We start from the raw sequence: 18,796 nt of genomic DNA, 5'->3' as shown, positions 1-18,796 counted from the left end.
GAAAAGAAAAGAGTGTCAACCAAAATCCGAATCATTGGCCAAAAAATAAAATACAGTATAAAAAGTTATCAAGCAGTAGTTACGTAGTGCACAAACGTTTTGAGGTGTTTTGAATTGTTTGGGTGTTTCTGTGCAATGTTAAGGAATGCGACAGAAATATAACCAACTTTCTGGCAGGACTTGAATGTGAATACGCCCCCTGCAGCCTGGCTGTTGAAAAGCACCTGCTGCAAGATTCTTGGCCTCACAACAAACGCCGATGGTGCAGTGTAGTCGACGAAAACAGCCTCATATATTATTTGCAAACGCAACAAGCGTAACACACAACAACCCACGGAAGGACTCATGAAAACTACCCGCTGGTTGGGCTCGGCCCGCGGGGTCACCATGGCAACCTGGCCCCTCCCTATGGCTTTCAGGGGAGGTGTTTTGAAAGTTGACTGCGTGTTGCAGCGAGTGTGTGGGAAGAGAACGAGAGAGGGGCGTGGATGTCCGCTCCTAAACTTCCAAACTTCTCCTGTCAGCAGGAGCCAGTGGCAGCCGCGCAGCACCGTCAGCAACTTTCTCCCGCGCCGACCCGTGAACGCACCATGGAAGAGGAAGCAGCCCCCGGACTCGAGCCCGGCAGCAGCCACACACCCCCGCAGGCGGAGACCCAGGAGCTGCTCATCCCCAGCTTCAGCCCGTCGTCCGCCCCGTCTTCGCCTACCCCGACCGGAACCCTGTCCCGCCTGGGCTTGAAGAGTCCCACCAGCCCCGGCGGAGCCGTGGCTCCGGGCAGTCCGGTGGACCGCGGACAGGTGAGCGCCATCACCGTGGTGGCGCTGCTGGATAAGCTGGTCAACATGATGGAGGCGGTGCAGGAGAACCAGCAGCGCATGGAGCAGCGCCAGTCCGACCTGGAAGGTGCCGTGCGCCTGGTTCAGGGGGACGTGACCCGCCTGGCCAAGAACCACCTCAGCACCTCCAACAGCGTCAGCAAGCTCCTGGAGAGGTCCAGGAAGGTGAGCGGCCACCTGAAGGAGGTGAAGGAGCGCCTGGACAAGCAGGGGGTCCAGGTGAAAAAGCTGGAGGCCAACCACAGCCACCTGCTCAAGAGGAACCATTTCAAAGTAGTCATCACCCAGGTGAGCTGCTCCCAGCGGTGGAGGGTGTGTGAGGGACAGAAGGGAGTGTCTGTGTTTGTCCTATTTGCATTGATATTTGACTGCAGCAGAAAGGCGTGTTGATGTGCCACAGGTGAAGGACGATGCATTTCCTTCTGAGCAACTTGTCTAACTGGAACACAAGTTCTTATTTTTAGAATGTTTTAGTTCAACACAAAGCACGTTTTTTTCCCCAATAGATTATTTTTAAAATTCACAGGAAAGCACAGTTAAATTGTGATTCATCGCAAATGTTTAACATTTGTGTTGTTAGTTGTTATTAATTGTAACAAGCAAGTTTATTTAACTTGTTCAAATCACTGCTCATAAGTCCGTCAGAGCCGTTATGGAAATCATTTCTGGTTTTAAATACTTGGTAGCTGCCCTCCCCCAACATCCCTCTCTCCTGCCTCAGAGTAGATGGGTGTGTCTGGGAATCAAGCTCCCCGGGATAATAATGGATGGCTCAGACTGACTAGATCTGTTTACACCCCACAGTCATGACTCAGTTAGACGTTCGTCTTTTAGAGGGATTTACTGTTGTATCTGGTGTATTACACCTGTTTGGGTAATTTCTCCTGCGATTTTCAGAGCTTGCAGAGCAGCTAACTGGTGTCACGTTGTGTGAAATGTCCTCACGTTTACACGGCAGGCAGCTCTTCTATGTAGCTTCTAGTTTGCTGTAAGTGTTGCTCTGCCTCCACGGCATGTTATCCCAAACAAGTGTCTTGTTTTAATGTGTGTATTATGTACATCTATGGAGGGGGGTAGGAGGAGTGGACATACTTTTGTTGACACAGGCTGCACCACTGGAAGCTCTTAACCACTGCTGTTATCTGGTTTCCCAGGTACTGAGAGGCTCTGTTGTTCAAGTGCAACAGGTGCCAAGATGTTTTCCTGCCGTCATTGTTTGCCTGCAGGGGAGGGGCAGGTGGCGGGATCGATCCGATTCAGTCCGGGGTCATGTGTTAAGCCGCTCAGGAAAGGCAGTGTTTAAAGATAGTGAGAGTTCTGGATTCTGTTTTTTGTGAGTTTTGAGATACACATTATCGTCCATGCTTCACATGACTACCTTAATCCAAGCAGAATCAGATGGTGAAGAACATGTTGGTCAACATGGTCGAGATTAGGAGTGCAACTTGAAAACGTATAACTGACTCTTTTTGTGTGTCAGGTTCACTAAACAAACTCAGTTATTTTAGTTCTTCATTTAAGTGACAACCTTCCTCTAAGGTGGCGGGAGGTGAGATTTGTGAGTGTGTATAGCTTTCTGGGTCAGGTGTATGTGGTTACTGAGCTGGAGTTGGAAGCCCGAGGGAAGTGAGGGCATAAAAAGCAGCCCTTGTTCGCTGTCCTTCGTGGTTTTCCCTTGCCTGTCGTCAGTGCCTTCTACTTTCTGCCTCACTCTTCCACCTGCCACTTCTTTAATCTCCATTATTTGTCTTTCTACGTAGCCACCTGTGCTTGTTCCCATCCTCCTCTTGATAGCGCACATTTACTGCCCTCCGAAGTCCCAAACTCCAGCCACAGTGGAGTCTGGCAGCGGGGTCTTCCCACTCATCCAGAACACTCCTCACTCTGTACGTGCCAGCTGAGGTGGAAACGCATAAATGCCCCGGGGGGAAACGCCCACTGTTGCACGAAGTAGGGGTCGGCTACCAGCTCCAGCCTTCGGCCCCGGGGCCGCTCCGAAATGACAGGACTCTCTGCTGCTCCGCTGCGTTTCCCTGCATAACAGGCACTAATGAGTCCTTAATTATTGCTGCTCCGGCCTTGTTTGTTTGTTTTTGCGCATCAGAGCTTTTCCTGTTTCTAAATGGCCCTCAACCATGGGGCCAGTTCTCCCTGCACACACATTTTTGGGGATTAAGACATGCTCCATTGAATAGAGTTCTGTAGTTCTGGGCTGTGATTGACACTTGAAGCACCAATATTTTTTCTGCCTTTGTACGTTTGAAATAGTTTTGACTTGATACATTTTATGTAATTCTTGGTGGTTTAGGACTGTACGAAGGTGGTCATAATGTAAGCACTTTTTTTTTTCTGAACAAGCAGTGATCAGAAGTGTTGAACTTGATGCTCTTCAAAACTTACTGTTGGCTTGTAATTTTATCAAAACAATAAGTTGGAAAAATAGGAACCATGACCACATTAAAATACTTCTGAAATGCAGTACTGTTTGCATTTCATGCCAGTAAAAAGTCCTGGTCCTCATCTTAAAATGAATGAGGCCACAGTAAAAAACGTTTTGAAGATCAAAGTCCTTCAACTGTTATGGCTTTATTGCTCTAGTCCCGCTTAAATCTAAGTGATCATCCAATGCTACAGCGGTTGTTGAATTTAAGTTGACATGTTTTTTTTTTTTTGTGACAAAGTCAATGTTCTGTTACATTGTCTTTGTCAGAAAAGAAAAAAATGTGGCTATGTGTGGTTCTGGGAGTGACAGCAGTCGGCTCTGTCACAAAAACATTCATATCACATTGCAAGGAACTCCTGCCAAGCTACACACAAGTATGCAAAAGTTTTTTTAGGTTGAGGTACAGTTATTTGTGTGTGTTCAAATTGCAACATGGTTTATACAATCTTGTAATAACAGGAGGTCTACTGTAGTATGTCTCTTATTTATAAATTATTTTTTTATTAAACAGATGGATGGCAAGTATTTTAACTTATTTATTATTACTCCAATTCTCTCAATAATATTAATATTATACGAGTGTAGATCATCATAACAGATCATTTTCACAGCTCAAAATTACACCCCATAGTTTTTATGGCTAGCTATACTATCAAGTACTGACAACATCTCAAATCTTTCCTTACATAACAGTTTCGACGATTGTATGTTTAGAAAAGATGTTACGAGTTCTTTCAGTCAAAAATGACAGATAAGTGGGTGTAATGGCTCCTGACAATGTGAAAGTTGACTGGGATGGAACCAAAAGCTCTCACGCAGGTCGGAGCAGGAAAAGGGCTTCAGGCTGTGGTGCAGATTTGGAGTTTGTCCCTTACAAGATATATGGCGTTAAGTTTCAGCCCAAAGCAGGTCAGCAGATTCTAACATGCAGGGTCTTCATCAAACGTGAAAAAACAATCATGTTTCAAGTATTAATGTTGTAAAAATGAGTAGAAGTTGGATTGAGTCTTCAAATATAGCGGCCTTAAATTAGCATTGTCCATTAGTGTATGTCATGTACTCAGTGTAGGGAATGTGCTGTTGATGAAAGTAGTTTGAAAAGTTTTATCTTGACAACCTGACAGGAGCTTTTTTTTTTTTTTTAAGTTTTTAATTGGTAGTTCAGAGTCAATAATCATGATTGGGTATGCATTATGTGTTATATAATGCTGTAATATAATGGTTCATTGCATTTACTTTTACATATTTTCAACTTATATTATAGTTTAATTCAACATACTAAAGGTCCCAAAATATCCGGTCTCTGTCAACCGGGAATTTAAAGAATCCCTTTGCGAGTTCACTGGCTAAGAAACCAAGAATGAAGTGTAGAAGTTCCCGCTCATTGTAGTACATTCTTTTTTGGTGTTTATTTTGACTGCTTTATTAACATTCTTCTTTCTTTTTTTTTTCTTTGGGGCTCATTCATGATAAATTCCCCTTGAGACATTGTGTCTTTCTTCCAAACAAATTAAAGTTGCTGGCGGTAAAAATACAATACATATCTACGCAGGAAATGGGGTGCCTTAAAGGTAGGAGCGCCAGATTCGCCATTAAGTCTGAAAATGCTAGTGGGGAATGCTTTTATGATTTGGCCTCATTTGGCTGAGATTAAGGTATATGACAAATCCGTTTTGGTCTCTGTGACTAGAATGCTGTGTGCCAGTTTCCTCTGAAACGACGTAGAAGATCCATGAAAGCTTTTTTCACATGTGCCGTGTCCAGGTTTAAGCTAGGTCTATATGCTTCTATACAAACAAAGTGTTTATTTCTTTTGGCATATTCCAACCATTCAAAACTTGTACTTCCTGCTCACATTTGGGTTAGCCATCTTGGATTGCGTACTCAAATTTACTCCCACCTTCCGACTAGGAAATCTTGCATCGGCTGACGTCACTCGGAATTTCCTCAATCCAAGCACAACTGGAACACACCTTTATAACTTAAGCCACAACAAAATTTTAAATGCTAGAACAACCCATTTGTGCGTTATATACTGACACCAAAACCAGCCATCCACCGACCAAGTCTTTCAGTAGACTCAAAAACATAACGTTCCAGGTGGGTAGCGCCAGTTATGCCATGAAAGGTCCAAGCTTAATGGCTGATTTTGGCGTCGGCAGCCGTACAACACTTCCTCTGTAGGAACTCTGTCATAGGCTTTTCTTGTGATCCACGAAGTCAGTGAAACTCCGTCTGACCTTCTCTGTGCTTCTTTATCAACATCCTCATTACAAGCAACGGATCTGTGGTTGTCTTTCCTGGCATGAGACCAAAACCCGCCAACCTTCCCTGTAGACTCAATAAATGGCGTTGACAATATCCTGGTGATCACACAGATTGTAAACACTGTTTACTTATTACACAATTGAGGTCACACTCGAAATGGGCAATATCCGCAGATATGTAATGACAGCCTTCTTATCTTAAACATAAACTCCAACATGTAATTAGGTTTGTTGGGAGCTTTTGGACCAGACGCTAAATTGTTGACACTGTTCCCTGTGACGGATGGCGGTTGCTAATCTGAGATAACGGCATTTGCGCATTGTGGTGTGACTACATAGAACTGGTGACTGGCTAAGAGCATCTATCTAGAGATAGATCTATCTTTTTCACTTACCAAAAAAAAAAAAAAAAAAAAAAAAAAAAAATATATATATATATATATATATATATATATATATATATATATATATATATATATATATATATAAGGAATAGAGAAAATATAAAGTACATTGAAATATTATTACAAAAATTTAAGATGCAGTGACAAGTTTGGCGGGAAAAAAATATGAATATTTTTGTAAATAAATTGCGTCTTAAATGTTGAGAACCAGAAAGAAATATACCTGAAATTGGTACGTGTAAGTGAATGAACTTGGACAGGGATAACTTGTTGTGTCTGTGTGAGGTGTTCTGTCGTCTATCTACCTATTTATTTTTCATCTATAAAAATTTTAATATTTCATGATTTAAAATTTTTTGTTTATATGTGCACAAAATGAATTAGTAATGTGTTGGAGGGCCCAAGGCCATTTGTAATTGCTGAAGGAGTGCCTGTTAAAAAAGGGCTGCAACACACATTTATTTATCGTTAATCTATTCTTCTACCGTAAATCTTCGGCTGGGAGGTGATTTGTGTTGTGTGTGCAGCACACCATGTCACAATGACTTGAAATGTGTTATTTTTGCCGACTCCTTCACTTCAATAAATCACCCTGACCTTCCCTGCAACCTTCAATCTTACAACCATTTTTGGTCTCACACATGCTGAGTCCAAGTGAGAAGAGGCAAGTTCCCAAATTCTCCTTCTTTTTTGCTCTACCTTTCACGGACACTTGACTGATAGATCTCATGCTTATCAAAAATCTCCTGTTCACTCCAAAACTGCAAAGCTTGGTGTCAAGATAGAAACTAAAAGCACGAACCAGTTCTCTAGATAACTTGTTGTGGTCCTGATGGGAACTCATGGGTCTCAATTTGGGTTTTTTTTTTTTTTTTTCGCTTTCATCCGCCGACAAAAAAGAGCCCAACAGTGGTCACTCTGTGCCTCTATGATTCTTACGTAACAGGTTGGAGTGGTTTTCGGGGATCACACTTTTATTTGCTCCCACTTTGTGCATGAGAGGACCTCGTTGTGTTCGGCTTATGAAACCTGAGTCCCCCCTCTGTCTCGGCATCAAAGCTCTTTTCGTGTCACTTTTAGGGCACATGTTGTTTTCTGCTGTTAATTGTGCTGAACTGACAGCACAGCACAGCAAGGGCCATAAGTGATTTTTTTTTTTATTTTTTTACTGCACAATGTTTTATCATGTCTACAAAGGTTAGATTTGGTGGGCTTTTATTGTGTTTTACAGTGACTAATATTGTACTAAAATATTTATACACATTTTCAATCCAAGATTTTCATAACAGATTTCCAGAATTGCATTTTAATATGACTTTTTTAAATTAATTTGTTAAATAGTTCAGAAACTTTGACACACTGTACAAATTCCAGGTCTTTGAAAAGTTACAGACATTGCAGACATACATTTTTTAATCGATTAATGATACAGTGAAACCTTATTATTATTTTTTTAATTGGGGTTTTTGCAAGAATGATTAAATAATTAAATATGCTTTTATATTGGAGTGTATTTTAATTGCTTTATGTCCATATGACATATCATTTATCATCACATTTATTGTATTTTATTATTTATTTACCAAGTGTCTGCCACATGATTGGAAAAAAGTGAAATATTCAAATTTCAAACATCGTGTCGTGTCGTGTCGTGTCGTGTCGTGTCGTGTCGTGTCGTGTCGCGTCGCGTTGCGTCGCGTCGTATCGTATCGTAATGTTTTTATTTTTCTATTTTATGGAGCATAAATGCAAAAAAAAAAACAAAACAGATCAAGGTCAATGAATTCACGATTCCACCACATTCTTGTAAAAGACATGAATCTAAATTACAACTAATATTGCAAGCCGTACTATTTTCTATGAGCGTGTCCTTCTCTGTGTAGAGATACCGATATGGTCCAAATGAAGGATGGCGGTAACAAGCTCCTTCCAACACTGTCATCATCATTACTGTACACTTTGTCAACAGGAATAATGGCCACCTCACCATCGTCACTCCAGTGGCACGTCAGCATGGGCCTGAATCGCATATTGTGTTGAGGCTGGATTATGCAAGCTTGTAAACATGCTGTGTGTTCTTTTGGTGAGGCGGAGAGAGGCGGGAGGGGTGCGGATGGGGTAGACTGCCCAAACTTGTTATTGGAAGTTTTTTGACAATCGAGCCAAGAAGTGAATATGAAGTGATGAAACTGTTGACAGGCGATTCATGTTGAATTAGAATCCTGCATCAGATGCGGTGGATTAGTCCACACTGTTGCCACCATGTCTCCCATGTCTGGTGGATTTTAATCGCGTATCCCTGCTGTCCACTGTTGCACCTGCCACACCACAGACATGCCGATTAAATTTTTCTTATCTAGTTATGAAATATTTGAGCTCAGATTTGACTTTTTAACTTTCATTTTTTCTGCTTATTCACATTTGTATAGTTAGTGTGCAGCAGTGCTGGAGTTGTACTTGTGTTACTCGCTTCATATTCTGATATGGTGAAAAGTGGCATGACTGAAAGCAGAATTCCATTTGATTTCCTTCCTTTCTCCTTCCTTCCTCTGTCCTCTTTCATCACAGACACGTGGAAAATGTGTCCTGCTGTAACACAGCCAGTGAAAAGGTTGACCTTCAATGTAGGCTGTAAATGCATGTGCCGTGTCGGTAAACAACAAGGCAAATAGTATGCAGATGAAGGCAAATTAGCGCTGTCGTGTAAGTCGGGGGCTGAAGAATCTATCTGGCAGTTTGATTGAAATATCCTGCAAAATAAATCACAAAAAGATCTAGTCATCGGAGTTAAAGTTAGCTACGCCGGTAAGAAGAGGACGTAGAATGGAGGAAAAGAAGTCACATGAAAAGTAAGCAAATGTTACACAATATCTAGGTGATGATATTTCTAGAGATAATCCCGATGATGCCCTTGAAAAAAAATTCTCACAATATTTAATGAAGTGACGAAAGAATAGAAGTTCTTTCACAGATAACATTGTCTTATCGACCGGGCGGAAAGAAATAGTTTTGGAATCAATGCAATCTCTTCATATCTTTCTGTTCACTTTTCTTCCTGTAATTCATATACTGCACAATTGACATCACATGGTTCTGGCAGCAGAAGTCACAGGACGTTCATGATTCAAAGAGATTAAACAAAACAAGATGGTCAGATTATCCCAAAAGTTTCTAGCCGTGTGATCTTCACTCCATTACAAATCGACACCAAAGAAAATCAATGTTAAGAAAAAGACTTCTGTGCTGAAGGTATCTGGGATGGTGTATGGGCTTTGTTGCCACAAGAATGCCTATTCAACAACAGAACAAATGATGACTCGACTATACTCACAGATGGACTCTCACTCATTTTGGGACATGTTTATGTTTACAGTTTTCTGCATTGGTTTTTGTTCACCCTTGGGAGCAGTGGTTGCACTTCGATGAATACAAATGAGGAGCCCAGATTTCTTTTTGAATCTCTAAAATAACTTTCACACGACTGTGGTGACAAAATGTGTCTGCAAAGCCTAGGATACAACGGTAGTGTCACTAGTGGTTCATTTAAGCAGCCTTTACTTACGAAAATGTACCTGTCCGTTTCAAATGATGTTACCGCCACTGATCACATGCTTCTATGAGTTCTTTACGTTGGTATTGTTGTTCACCAATATATCCACCAGGGGGAGCAGCCTAGGGTCAAAGGTTTATGACAACCACAAACTCCAAATCAGCCGACTGTGGAAGTATTGACCATGTACATTTTGCACAAAAGAGGAAACGGAGTCAGCGTTGGAGGAGGTGGTGGCGGTGAGGCTGTTAAACATGTCGCGACTGCAGGACGGAGAATTTCCACCATTGTTCTTTGTGGCTCATTAGAGCTACGCGTCGGGTAGGAAAAGCAACACTGCCCCCATGGTTTCTGGTGGTACTGGTCTGTTTTCCATGTATCCATGAGCTTTGTGGAAACGTCCCAGAAATTCGGACGAAATGAACACAGCCTATGCTCCGCATATATCCAGATCAGTATGTATCACTGAGCATAAATGGGCCTTAAGGGTTGGGCACTTTCACCCCGTGGCCCGGGTTTGATTCCCAGTCAGGGTACTCCATTTATACTCAAGTCAACATAACTCTTGAGTCACAGAAGTCAGTTCATGAGGAAATGTGAAATTTGTGCTTTAAAAACCAAACATGCTTCTGTACTAGTGAACGCAAAATAAAAGTAAATGCTCAAGCACCAAAGGTCGGGGTTTGACGTTCTAAACTGCCGTGACGTGTAATTTGTACCACTTATTGTATACTGTTTTAAAATAGACAGAAGGCAGAAGGTGAGGTGGAATTACATGGGGTGTAGTGTAGCTCCTGGCACCACCGTGTTACGTGCGTATACATCATGGATCATTGAAGATGAACAGAGATGACTTGGCCTGGCCTTGTGTTTACTCGAGGTGATAATAAAAGAGTGTGTAGTATCACATAGTTACCTCACACTTGCTCGTGAGGTAACAGGAGTCCATCGCTCTCCTTTCAGACGTTGCCTCTTTGTCTGCCACGCCCTGATCTCTGCGTTCACTTGAATAAAGCAGCAGATGAAAAGAACTGTCGAACCCTAAGCTGCAGCTCTCAAGCACCTTGCACAACCTGCTGCCTGTGCACAGTTGTACCACTGCAGTGTTGGAGGATTTTTTGCCCCTATCCAAACTTATTTTGACTTGACCAATATTAATTTTCCTCCTTAAGGTTAGTAGCCGGAGTGTGCACACATGCTTGGTAGCGAATAAAGATTTGCTTAGGAAGATTAATTATGAACGTTCCCAGGAGATGAGTGCCAGAAAAATACACACACAGCACTGCACACAGTGGCTCACAAACAAACGGAGGCATCCTGATCCAGCACAATAACAACTTCTATGAGATAAAAGTAGTAAAATCTGCAAAGTCAATTCTGTGAAATGTAAAACGCAGGCAATGATTTAAACCCTTCTGAATTAGTTTGCATTATGAACGCTTTTAGAAGTGAGTTTGAATGACTCGAGGGTGCAGTTTGATGGTATCAAGTGAAGTTTTAAGTTTTATACAGGCCTCGACTAGAGCTGCCGTGTTCAGATCAAATCTTTTCTGTGCTTGACTGGCACCAAACCGGTGAAGAATGTTGATGTGGCTGAGGAGTCTCTGTGCAGTGTTGTGGAAAATCACGTTTTTCACATGGAGACAAGTTGAATTTACCGTGGATTCAGGTGAGACGATAACTGTGATATTGCCGTTTTGTTACATGCAAGTGAAGATCATTTCTACTCACTTTTTAATGTGTTCGACTCGACATCCATTTTAAAATCCAAAACTGAATTAACATTGACATGACATGATACACAAAGAATGAATCTATTGTATGCACAGCTAACTACCATTCCACAATAGAATTGTAAACATAACATGCATACTTGAGCCAGTCAACGGTATGAAATTCAAATTCTGTTCAAATGCGCACTAAGTTCAATAAACAAAGTAAATGAAATGATTTGCTGTAAAACTGCTGTTGTAAAACTTCATCATTCCTTTTCTCTGGTATCGTTTTGTCCTGCATAGTGTTGAGCTTTTCTTCCCCATTTATTTTCTTTGAAATGTTTTATGGATGGATGACAGCGCCCGTTGATCATATGGCCTGTGGGACACACACTAATCTCTGCTCCTGCATGAACATGGATTATGCGAGCATTATGGGTTTTTTTTTCATCCCATATCGGGTGCAAAGTTCCTGACACTGCACAAACTTGTTTGAATCCTCTGCACCCAGGGCGTGGTGCGGAGTTGAACCAGCAACAACGCAGCTTGTGTGGACAAAAGCACTCTGAAAGCTGGACCAAACCAGAGGTTGTGGTATGGTAACCAGAACTCTCCCCTCAGGTCTGATCATTGTGGCTGCGTGGATTTCAGGTTACTGAACTGACGTGCGTCACTGAGACAGCAAGACTGATGGTTTACGATGGAAAGGGGAGTGGAGTTCTACTATGTTGTAAAATAATCCCTTCATTTTTAGTGTGTCGCTTTTGAATAGAGTTATTCTGGTGGCATTTGGGTTACTGTGCATTAAAATGTCATTTAGCGTGTACACTTGTTCTCGGCGCCCTTTATTGCAGTCTTAAACCGTGCTGACAGATTTATTTGCTATAAAAGGGTGGAACCACATATTCACAAACACCTGAGCTAAACCTTATGCTTGCTAGTTGAAGAAGAACCGAATGTGCTTTGTGATCATCAAAGGGTAATAGTGGGACTTTGCACAACCTGTTTTTAAAGTAGATAACAGTTTCAGCTCTTCATTTACTGCATAGTGGCCAGACATAAGCACCATTACTGTCTATAATGACACTTTAATATAGGGAAAAAAACAGATCATTTTTAGCCATGTGATGATGTGATGTGATGAAAAATGTCCTGTAGTTGTTGAGCTTTTCTGCAATGGACAGGCCCAAGAAATGACTACACAAAATATGAGTTCAGTGTTTTGCTGAGTCACAAGCAGTGTCAATGATTGAATTTAGTCAAAATGTTTGTTTATTCTACTTTTTAACCTTTACTTGGGTTTATTTAGTAGTGAAGTTGAATACTGTGAAACTTGCTCCAGGTTTTTCAGACGCTGTACCTTCCTCATGACTTCAAATTGAATGCTCATAGGCAACTTATTCATTCTTATTCAGTTGGACATGTTTTTAATGCATTTTAGTTATTTCAGCTAAAATTGTTTCCATTTAAACACAGGGCTACTGAAGATCATCCATGCAAAGCAGCCCCAAGTTTTCGTCCGCTTCTCTCACCGCCACTGCACATGTGGTTGTCACGTGTAAATGGTGGAAAAGCGGCAATTGTAATAATGAAGCCAATCTCTTCCTGACCATCTGGTTCATCCAGTCTGTAAGAATGTGCTAATGACACCCCAGGATAGAGTCAATGCATCAGCCTTCTAAAAAACTGTTGGCATCCTGTCACTATGAGCTGTGACAGCAGCTTGCGAGCTGCCATGCATTCTTCCAAACCAAGTCATTGTCGCATTGTGGTGCGCCGTCCGCAGAAACAACTATTATTTCAGTCATCTGTTGCAGCACTGCGTGCTATAGGTGTTGCAAGACTTCTTGACACCAGAATATATATATATATATATATATGCTATAAAACATTAAAAAAAACGTAATTAACATATATATATATATATATATATATATATATATATATATATATAAGAAAAGGTATTCAGCAAAAATAAAACACATACAAATGCAGAACCTAACAAACGAAACCTAATAAATACTACTTATAGTTCGGGAGTGAGTACAAGTGATTTTGGTGGTGAGCATCAATTTTCGTGTAGATTCTTGGGAGACAAGCAGCTCCGTTGGAGAACAGCAGGGCGTGTTCCTTGTCTTGATGTATAGAGGCAGCATCTGCCTTGATTTATTAGTGTGTAAATATGTTTCAAACGTGTCGATAAGCTATGTGTGTGAGAGGCGTAGTAAACCCTACCGCCATCTGCACAAAGCACGAGGGCCCACCGAAACAGTCCAGATGCCGTACGGTCATGCACTGCTGCACCATTGTGGGAGCAGCGAAATGGAAGCATCGAATATAAGTGTTTTGGTATTGGCCATGTCTGAGCCAAAACTGTCCAAATAAGGATCATTTAAATGACTTTTGAGTTTAAAGTGCTTTCACTTCTTCTAACAGTACTATTGTAGGGCACTGCTGTTAGATGCATTTTAGTATGTAAGTGATGAAAAAAAAGAGATTTAGTTGTAGTAAATAACAAGCTCATAGGATTTTTTTCTTTTTATTTTGTCTTCAAATTCTGTATAAAGCATTGTTTCATTTGTAACTGTCAGCTTTTTGTGGTTCGTTCATTGCATGTATTAAGCTGAGATGTGGATAAACAGCTGCTTTATGAGGCTTTTGGTTAGGCAGTTGCTCTCTCTCTCTGTCCTTCGGTGCAGTCACAGGGATGAAAGAGGACTTGTCGGTTGCTCGCACCAGTTCATTTCTGTGCTGTAACTGCATGCAACATGGTCTTGGTTGTGTCTAGCGTGGAGTGAAGTTACTGGATTTGGTTTGTTTGGACATTTCCATTGTGAAGTGGAGTATATCGACCACTGAAGCGTGAGCTCCTTACCCATTCCAGTGTGTGAAAAGATGGTGGCATAACACAGCCGACTGACAGCTCTTCCATTGAATCAAACGTTGCAGGAGGTCAAAACAAAGTTTTCTTACACTTACTCATTCAGGTTGACTGCTTTGTGTAGTCGGTAAGTGGCGGCGAAGAAATGAAGATAAGTGTGACGTCTGCAGGTGGAATTCCTCAGATTTCTCCAGAGCAAAGTATGGAAGCATGCAGCGACTGGCCTTATTAGTTTTGACCCCAACAGCCCAGCTAAACCAGGTGTATACAATCTGTCATTTACAAAGACTACTGTGGTGGTGGTGTCAAAGTGACTGTGGTCATGGATATTATAAAGTAGCCTCGTGTGGCTGGAATATATCCTTTACTATTGATTCCTGAGCTCAGTTATCAGCTCAGTTAGTTAATTTTTTTGAATATCCTTAAACAAACAGAAAGTGTCATTGTTGTATTGATAAGACTGTGTAGTTTTAGTTGTAAATTATTATCAAATAGCAACGTATGTCTGACTTATAAAGAAGTATTTCAGGGTTTGTCACACTACACTGTGTGATGGACATGACTTTCTTTATTCCAGATATTTTATTGCAATTTTCAGCAATAAAAAAAATTGTATAATAGCAACACAATGGAATAACTTAACTGGAGCATATAAAAGCATATAAAAACTGCTTAAATGTTTTAATATGTTAATATTTCTGACCATATTTATTTGGTAACATATCTGTGGTGTGTGTGTGGACAGGAAAAATAGACTTGCTTGGCTTTCTGTACTGAAAACAAAATGACTGTATGGCTTGCTGCAAAGTTTGAGTGTCTAAACACAAGAATACATTCTTTTGGATGGGAAAATGGAGAATTATGGTCATTTAAGACTGTTGATACGGACTGGAAAGGCATTCACGAGAGCACATACCACAGCTATCTTATTGATTCATGAACTGTTCTTGCATATGAACGTTATTTTGTTGTTGCTATCCTTTGTAGATGTTTTAGGGCTTCGCTAGTTCTGTTAGCTAATACATTCCGAGCACCTTTAGCATCACTTGCGTCTCTAAACTTTGCTGATCACCTGATGCTTTAAGTTTTTACTCACCCAGCCAGACTGTCTGAGAACTGACTTACTCTTTCCCAGTGCCCAATTTGCTATTTTAACTAAGGCAACACTTGTTCTTTATTCTAGTTTTAAACAACAACCCCCTTAATGTTGCCTCTCTCTCCCCCAACAGGAGGACAACGAGATCCCATCCACCGTCTTTGTCAAAGACTCCTTGAAGACTCCGCTACCAAGCCTGTATGACACAGAGTCCACCATGCCTCCACCATCGGTGACCGGCTCTGTGGATGGTGTCCATGCCCAAGAAGAGGGTCTGCAGACCGTCAACCTGTCCTCAGATGAAGAAGATGCTCTGTCCCCTCAAAATTTCGATTCCTTGGAGTGTGACGAATCTTATGGTGTCGGCTCATCCCGCACTTACGAGCGCCGGGCTGACCGCTTCAAGCGCTCCAGTCTGAAGAAGGTTGACAGCCTGAAGAAGGCCTTCACACGTGAGAGCATTGAGAAGAAGGTCAACCAGTTCACCAGCAAGATTGTTCCACCGGAGAAGCGTGAGAAGATCAAGAAAAGCCTCACCCCGAACCATCCCAAGAGTCCCACTGCCAAGTCCTCCTCATTCAAGGTGACTCCCATGACATTCAACATCAAGAAGGTGCGAGAAGGTGAGCTCCCGTCACAAGACGCCAGCTTTCAATCGGAAGAAGCTCACGTGGAGATTCCGCCTCTGGAAGTGGATCTGTCGCCAGGAGATGTGCCTTCAGCGGAGGTTCATGTCCAGGAAGCTGTCGAAGAAGTGGAAGAAGCTCTGAGCAGCCCTGATGAAGTCAAGGCGGAGCTGTCCGTCAATGGCGAGACCCCCAGCTTAGAGGTCGAGGTGAACGGTGAACGTTCAGCAAGCCTGGCAGTCCCGGAGCAGGAAGATGACATGGGTGAAGAGGAAGAGGAGGAAGAGAAGGAGCAACAGAAAAGCCCTGTCGACGCAGCTGCAGAAGTGACGACTACCACGTCAGCAATTACTGTGGAGCAAGTTTCTTAATCCCATTATCTACATCGCTGCTCCACGCTCACCCAGCAGGGATAGTTCGTCCTTTCGCTGTACACAGTTCTATGTTCTTCTTCTCATGCCTTACAAATGCTTGCTTCCAACCCTAGTTCAATTCCACACCTCTTAACTCACTGTGATCAGCTGGAGCACAGAGGCTCTGTAACAGCAGGTCTCCAGGGTGCAGGGTCAGCTATCCCACTCCCGCCGTGACCCGGGTCCATGTCCACAGAACCCCCTTGTGGTGTTTGTGAATCATAGTAAATTGTGAGCGACAGCAGGACCGCCCATGCCGCATGTTGATGTAGCATGCTGCCAGTCTATGCAAGTTTGAAGGTGAAAGTGTCGCTGTTTTCATGTTGCAGGATTTCAGGCCTTTTAGTTGGAGTGGCTGCCTTTTCATTTTGTTCAAACCAGTGTTGCACTCACACTCTATTATAGCAGGAATGTGTTGCTCCCTTCATTGACTAGTGGTTTCAGACTGCGGGACCAAAATAACTCAAACTGGTTGCAGAAAGTCGCCAAATCCATTTGGTTACTCTCTTCTGAACATACAGTAGACAGGTATGTTGTTGAATAGTGAGTCTCATGGCTTCATGGAACTCAAGAGTAGCGATGCATCAGAACGACAAGTCTTGGCCCAAAACCGAAACATTGAAAGAACTACTTACTACAGTAATTAATCGTACCACTGTATTTATAGCTCGCCACCAGCGCTAGTTTGCAGCCATTTCCAAAATGTAGTAAGGGCAACATAGAGAAATGCTTTGCCATTTTAGCTTTTACGTGGCGCTATTCGCTGGTCTGTCTCAGAAAGTTTTGTTTGTTCATGACAACATCCTGTTTTTGTCCAGATTTTGTTGTGTCAAACTTAAATCCGAAGAGACTTGCTGTGTCAGCAGTAAGCGTCATGTCATGCTCCAGTCATATGAGTTCATATAGAGCGCCAAATGAAACAAGGCCAGGCATGTTGGCCATGATTTGATTCCCTTAGTGTGAGTGCAAATGAAGAGGAACAAAAGGAAAATGGTCATCGGATTAAAATGTAACTGTGGTCACATGGTACAGAGCCTTGTCTTGTTTAGACCTACTGGGGAGCAGCTTTGACACACTAGAGCCTTTACAACCTTTTTGTATGTTAATGTACAGATTTTTTTTTTCTAAAAACACGCTCTTCCATAGTTTCCACTGCACTAACAAGTAGTTTCATTATATTTTCGGTGAATTTCTTCTACATCAGTCGAGACGTCTACTGTTTGGAATGGCCTGCGGTGTACTTCCTGATATGTTCCTATCTCTCAACATGACTTTAGACATATGCACCCTCGTACTCCTGACACGCCAGCTGGAATAACAGGAGTAGAGGAGAATTCCTCTGTGTAGACAGGTGTAGGAGTTGCCTAAAGATTAGATTATTCAAAGTATTTGCTCTTATGGTAAGTTAAGGAAAGTGAATCAAGAATGATTGAGCCAATAATTTTAAAAAGAGACACCAGGTGCCACGAAGCCATGATGACTCGGGGGTTAGACTAGAGGAAAAGGGCAGGCTATACCTTACTTTGATGGATGACTGCTGCTTTTGTCATTTTTCATGCTCCTGGCTCAAAGAGGCTCCCGGGCTTCAGCTGTGAAATGAACCCAAGTGCAAGATGGAAGTGAGAGGAATGACTTTTGCTGTCAGAAAGACGGAAGAAACTTGGCCTAACAGAAGCGTTAGTACATTAAGTTTGTGGCGGCTATAGCCCTTGTATTCTTGTTTCTGTGGTATCAGATAACACTTATGTATCTTAAACCACTCATGTTCTCCTTTGATCTTGTTTAGTCATGCATTCATTTTGTTCCAATCTTTCTCTGTGTCAATAGAAAACTGATGTTTACTGGTGTTTGAAATGTGATTTGCAGAACAGCATCCAGCTGCTTCTCCCTGCAAAGGTTTAATTTGTGGTGATATTTCTTTCTGATATTAATAACACTGGAGTTTCTGGTTTTGTGGTCGTGCATTAAGTCATTTTTGTCTTTTGAATTTTGGAGATCTGACTCCATTTTTGATTAGATGATTAAGAAACTAACACAGTCTGACTGTGATCATGTGTCTTTGTTGATACACAAAATGCCTTCTTTTACACAACAACCCTCTTGAACCAAAGACGTGTCTTTGACAAGGTTCCTTACCACTTGAGTGACGACTCAAATATTCCATCTGACACTTGCTAACATCTTCGTCAACAAAGTATTTTCTGTCACCCCTAGTATTGTGTATGTCAATAAAGAATTTTAAAATCATATATTTGTACTGCAGTTTCATTTCTGTCCGACGTTTCTGGGAACACGTCCTCGACCGTGGGGGTGAAGGCTGCCAAGCAGGGCTTGGTTCAGTTGCTCAACTGATGTTTACACGTTAGATTTTTTTTGTCTTCTACTTCCTTACTTTGTCCTTGAAACTGGGCTAAGTGTTGCGCCTCACTCCAGTGCCTAGCCTCTCTGTTAACTCAATTAATCATTCACAACTTTTTCTTTTTTTCAACTTCATGTTCAATAAAAAGAAAATATCTGAGCAGGGCGATGACATCAAGCAAGTTCTGGCAAGTGATAAGAGCA

General features: G+C 41.9%; 1 protein-coding gene across 1 annotated transcript; it reads left to right on the top strand.

Moving 5' to 3' along the window:
- The first annotated feature begins 444 nt into the window (after nt 1-444).
- On the top strand, nt 445-18,481 carry cavin2a (caveolae associated protein 2a). The gene is made up of 2 exons (XM_053877643.1): nt 445-1,127; nt 15,329-18,481. Exons 1-2 carry the CDS (start codon nt 489-491, stop codon nt 16,190-16,192), a joined length of 1,503 nt encoding a protein of 500 aa, XP_053733618.1. The 5' UTR covers nt 445-488; the 3' UTR covers nt 16,193-18,481.
- Nucleotides 18,482-18,796: the final 315 nt, after the last annotated feature.

The sequence above is a fragment of the Synchiropus splendidus genome, chromosome 10, assembly GCF_027744825.2.
Source record: "Synchiropus splendidus isolate RoL2022-P1 chromosome 10, RoL_Sspl_1.0, whole genome shotgun sequence".
Classification (NCBI taxonomy): Eukaryota; Metazoa; Chordata; class Actinopteri; order Syngnathiformes; family Callionymidae; genus Synchiropus; species Synchiropus splendidus.
The sequence above is the reverse complement of the archived record's forward strand: the minus strand, read 5'-3'. Positions and strand labels throughout refer to the sequence as shown.

Bases quoted from the DNA above. Each gene is read 5' to 3' on its own strand.
- cavin2a (XM_053877643.1), top strand. From the start codon at position 489: ATGTCCGCTCCTAAACTTCCAAACTTCTCCTGTCAGCAGGAGCCAGTG. The intron at 1,128-15,328 runs GTGAGCTGCTCC...CTCCCCCAACAG, and splicing joins TCAAAGTAGTCATCACCCAG to GAGGACAACGAGATCCCATC.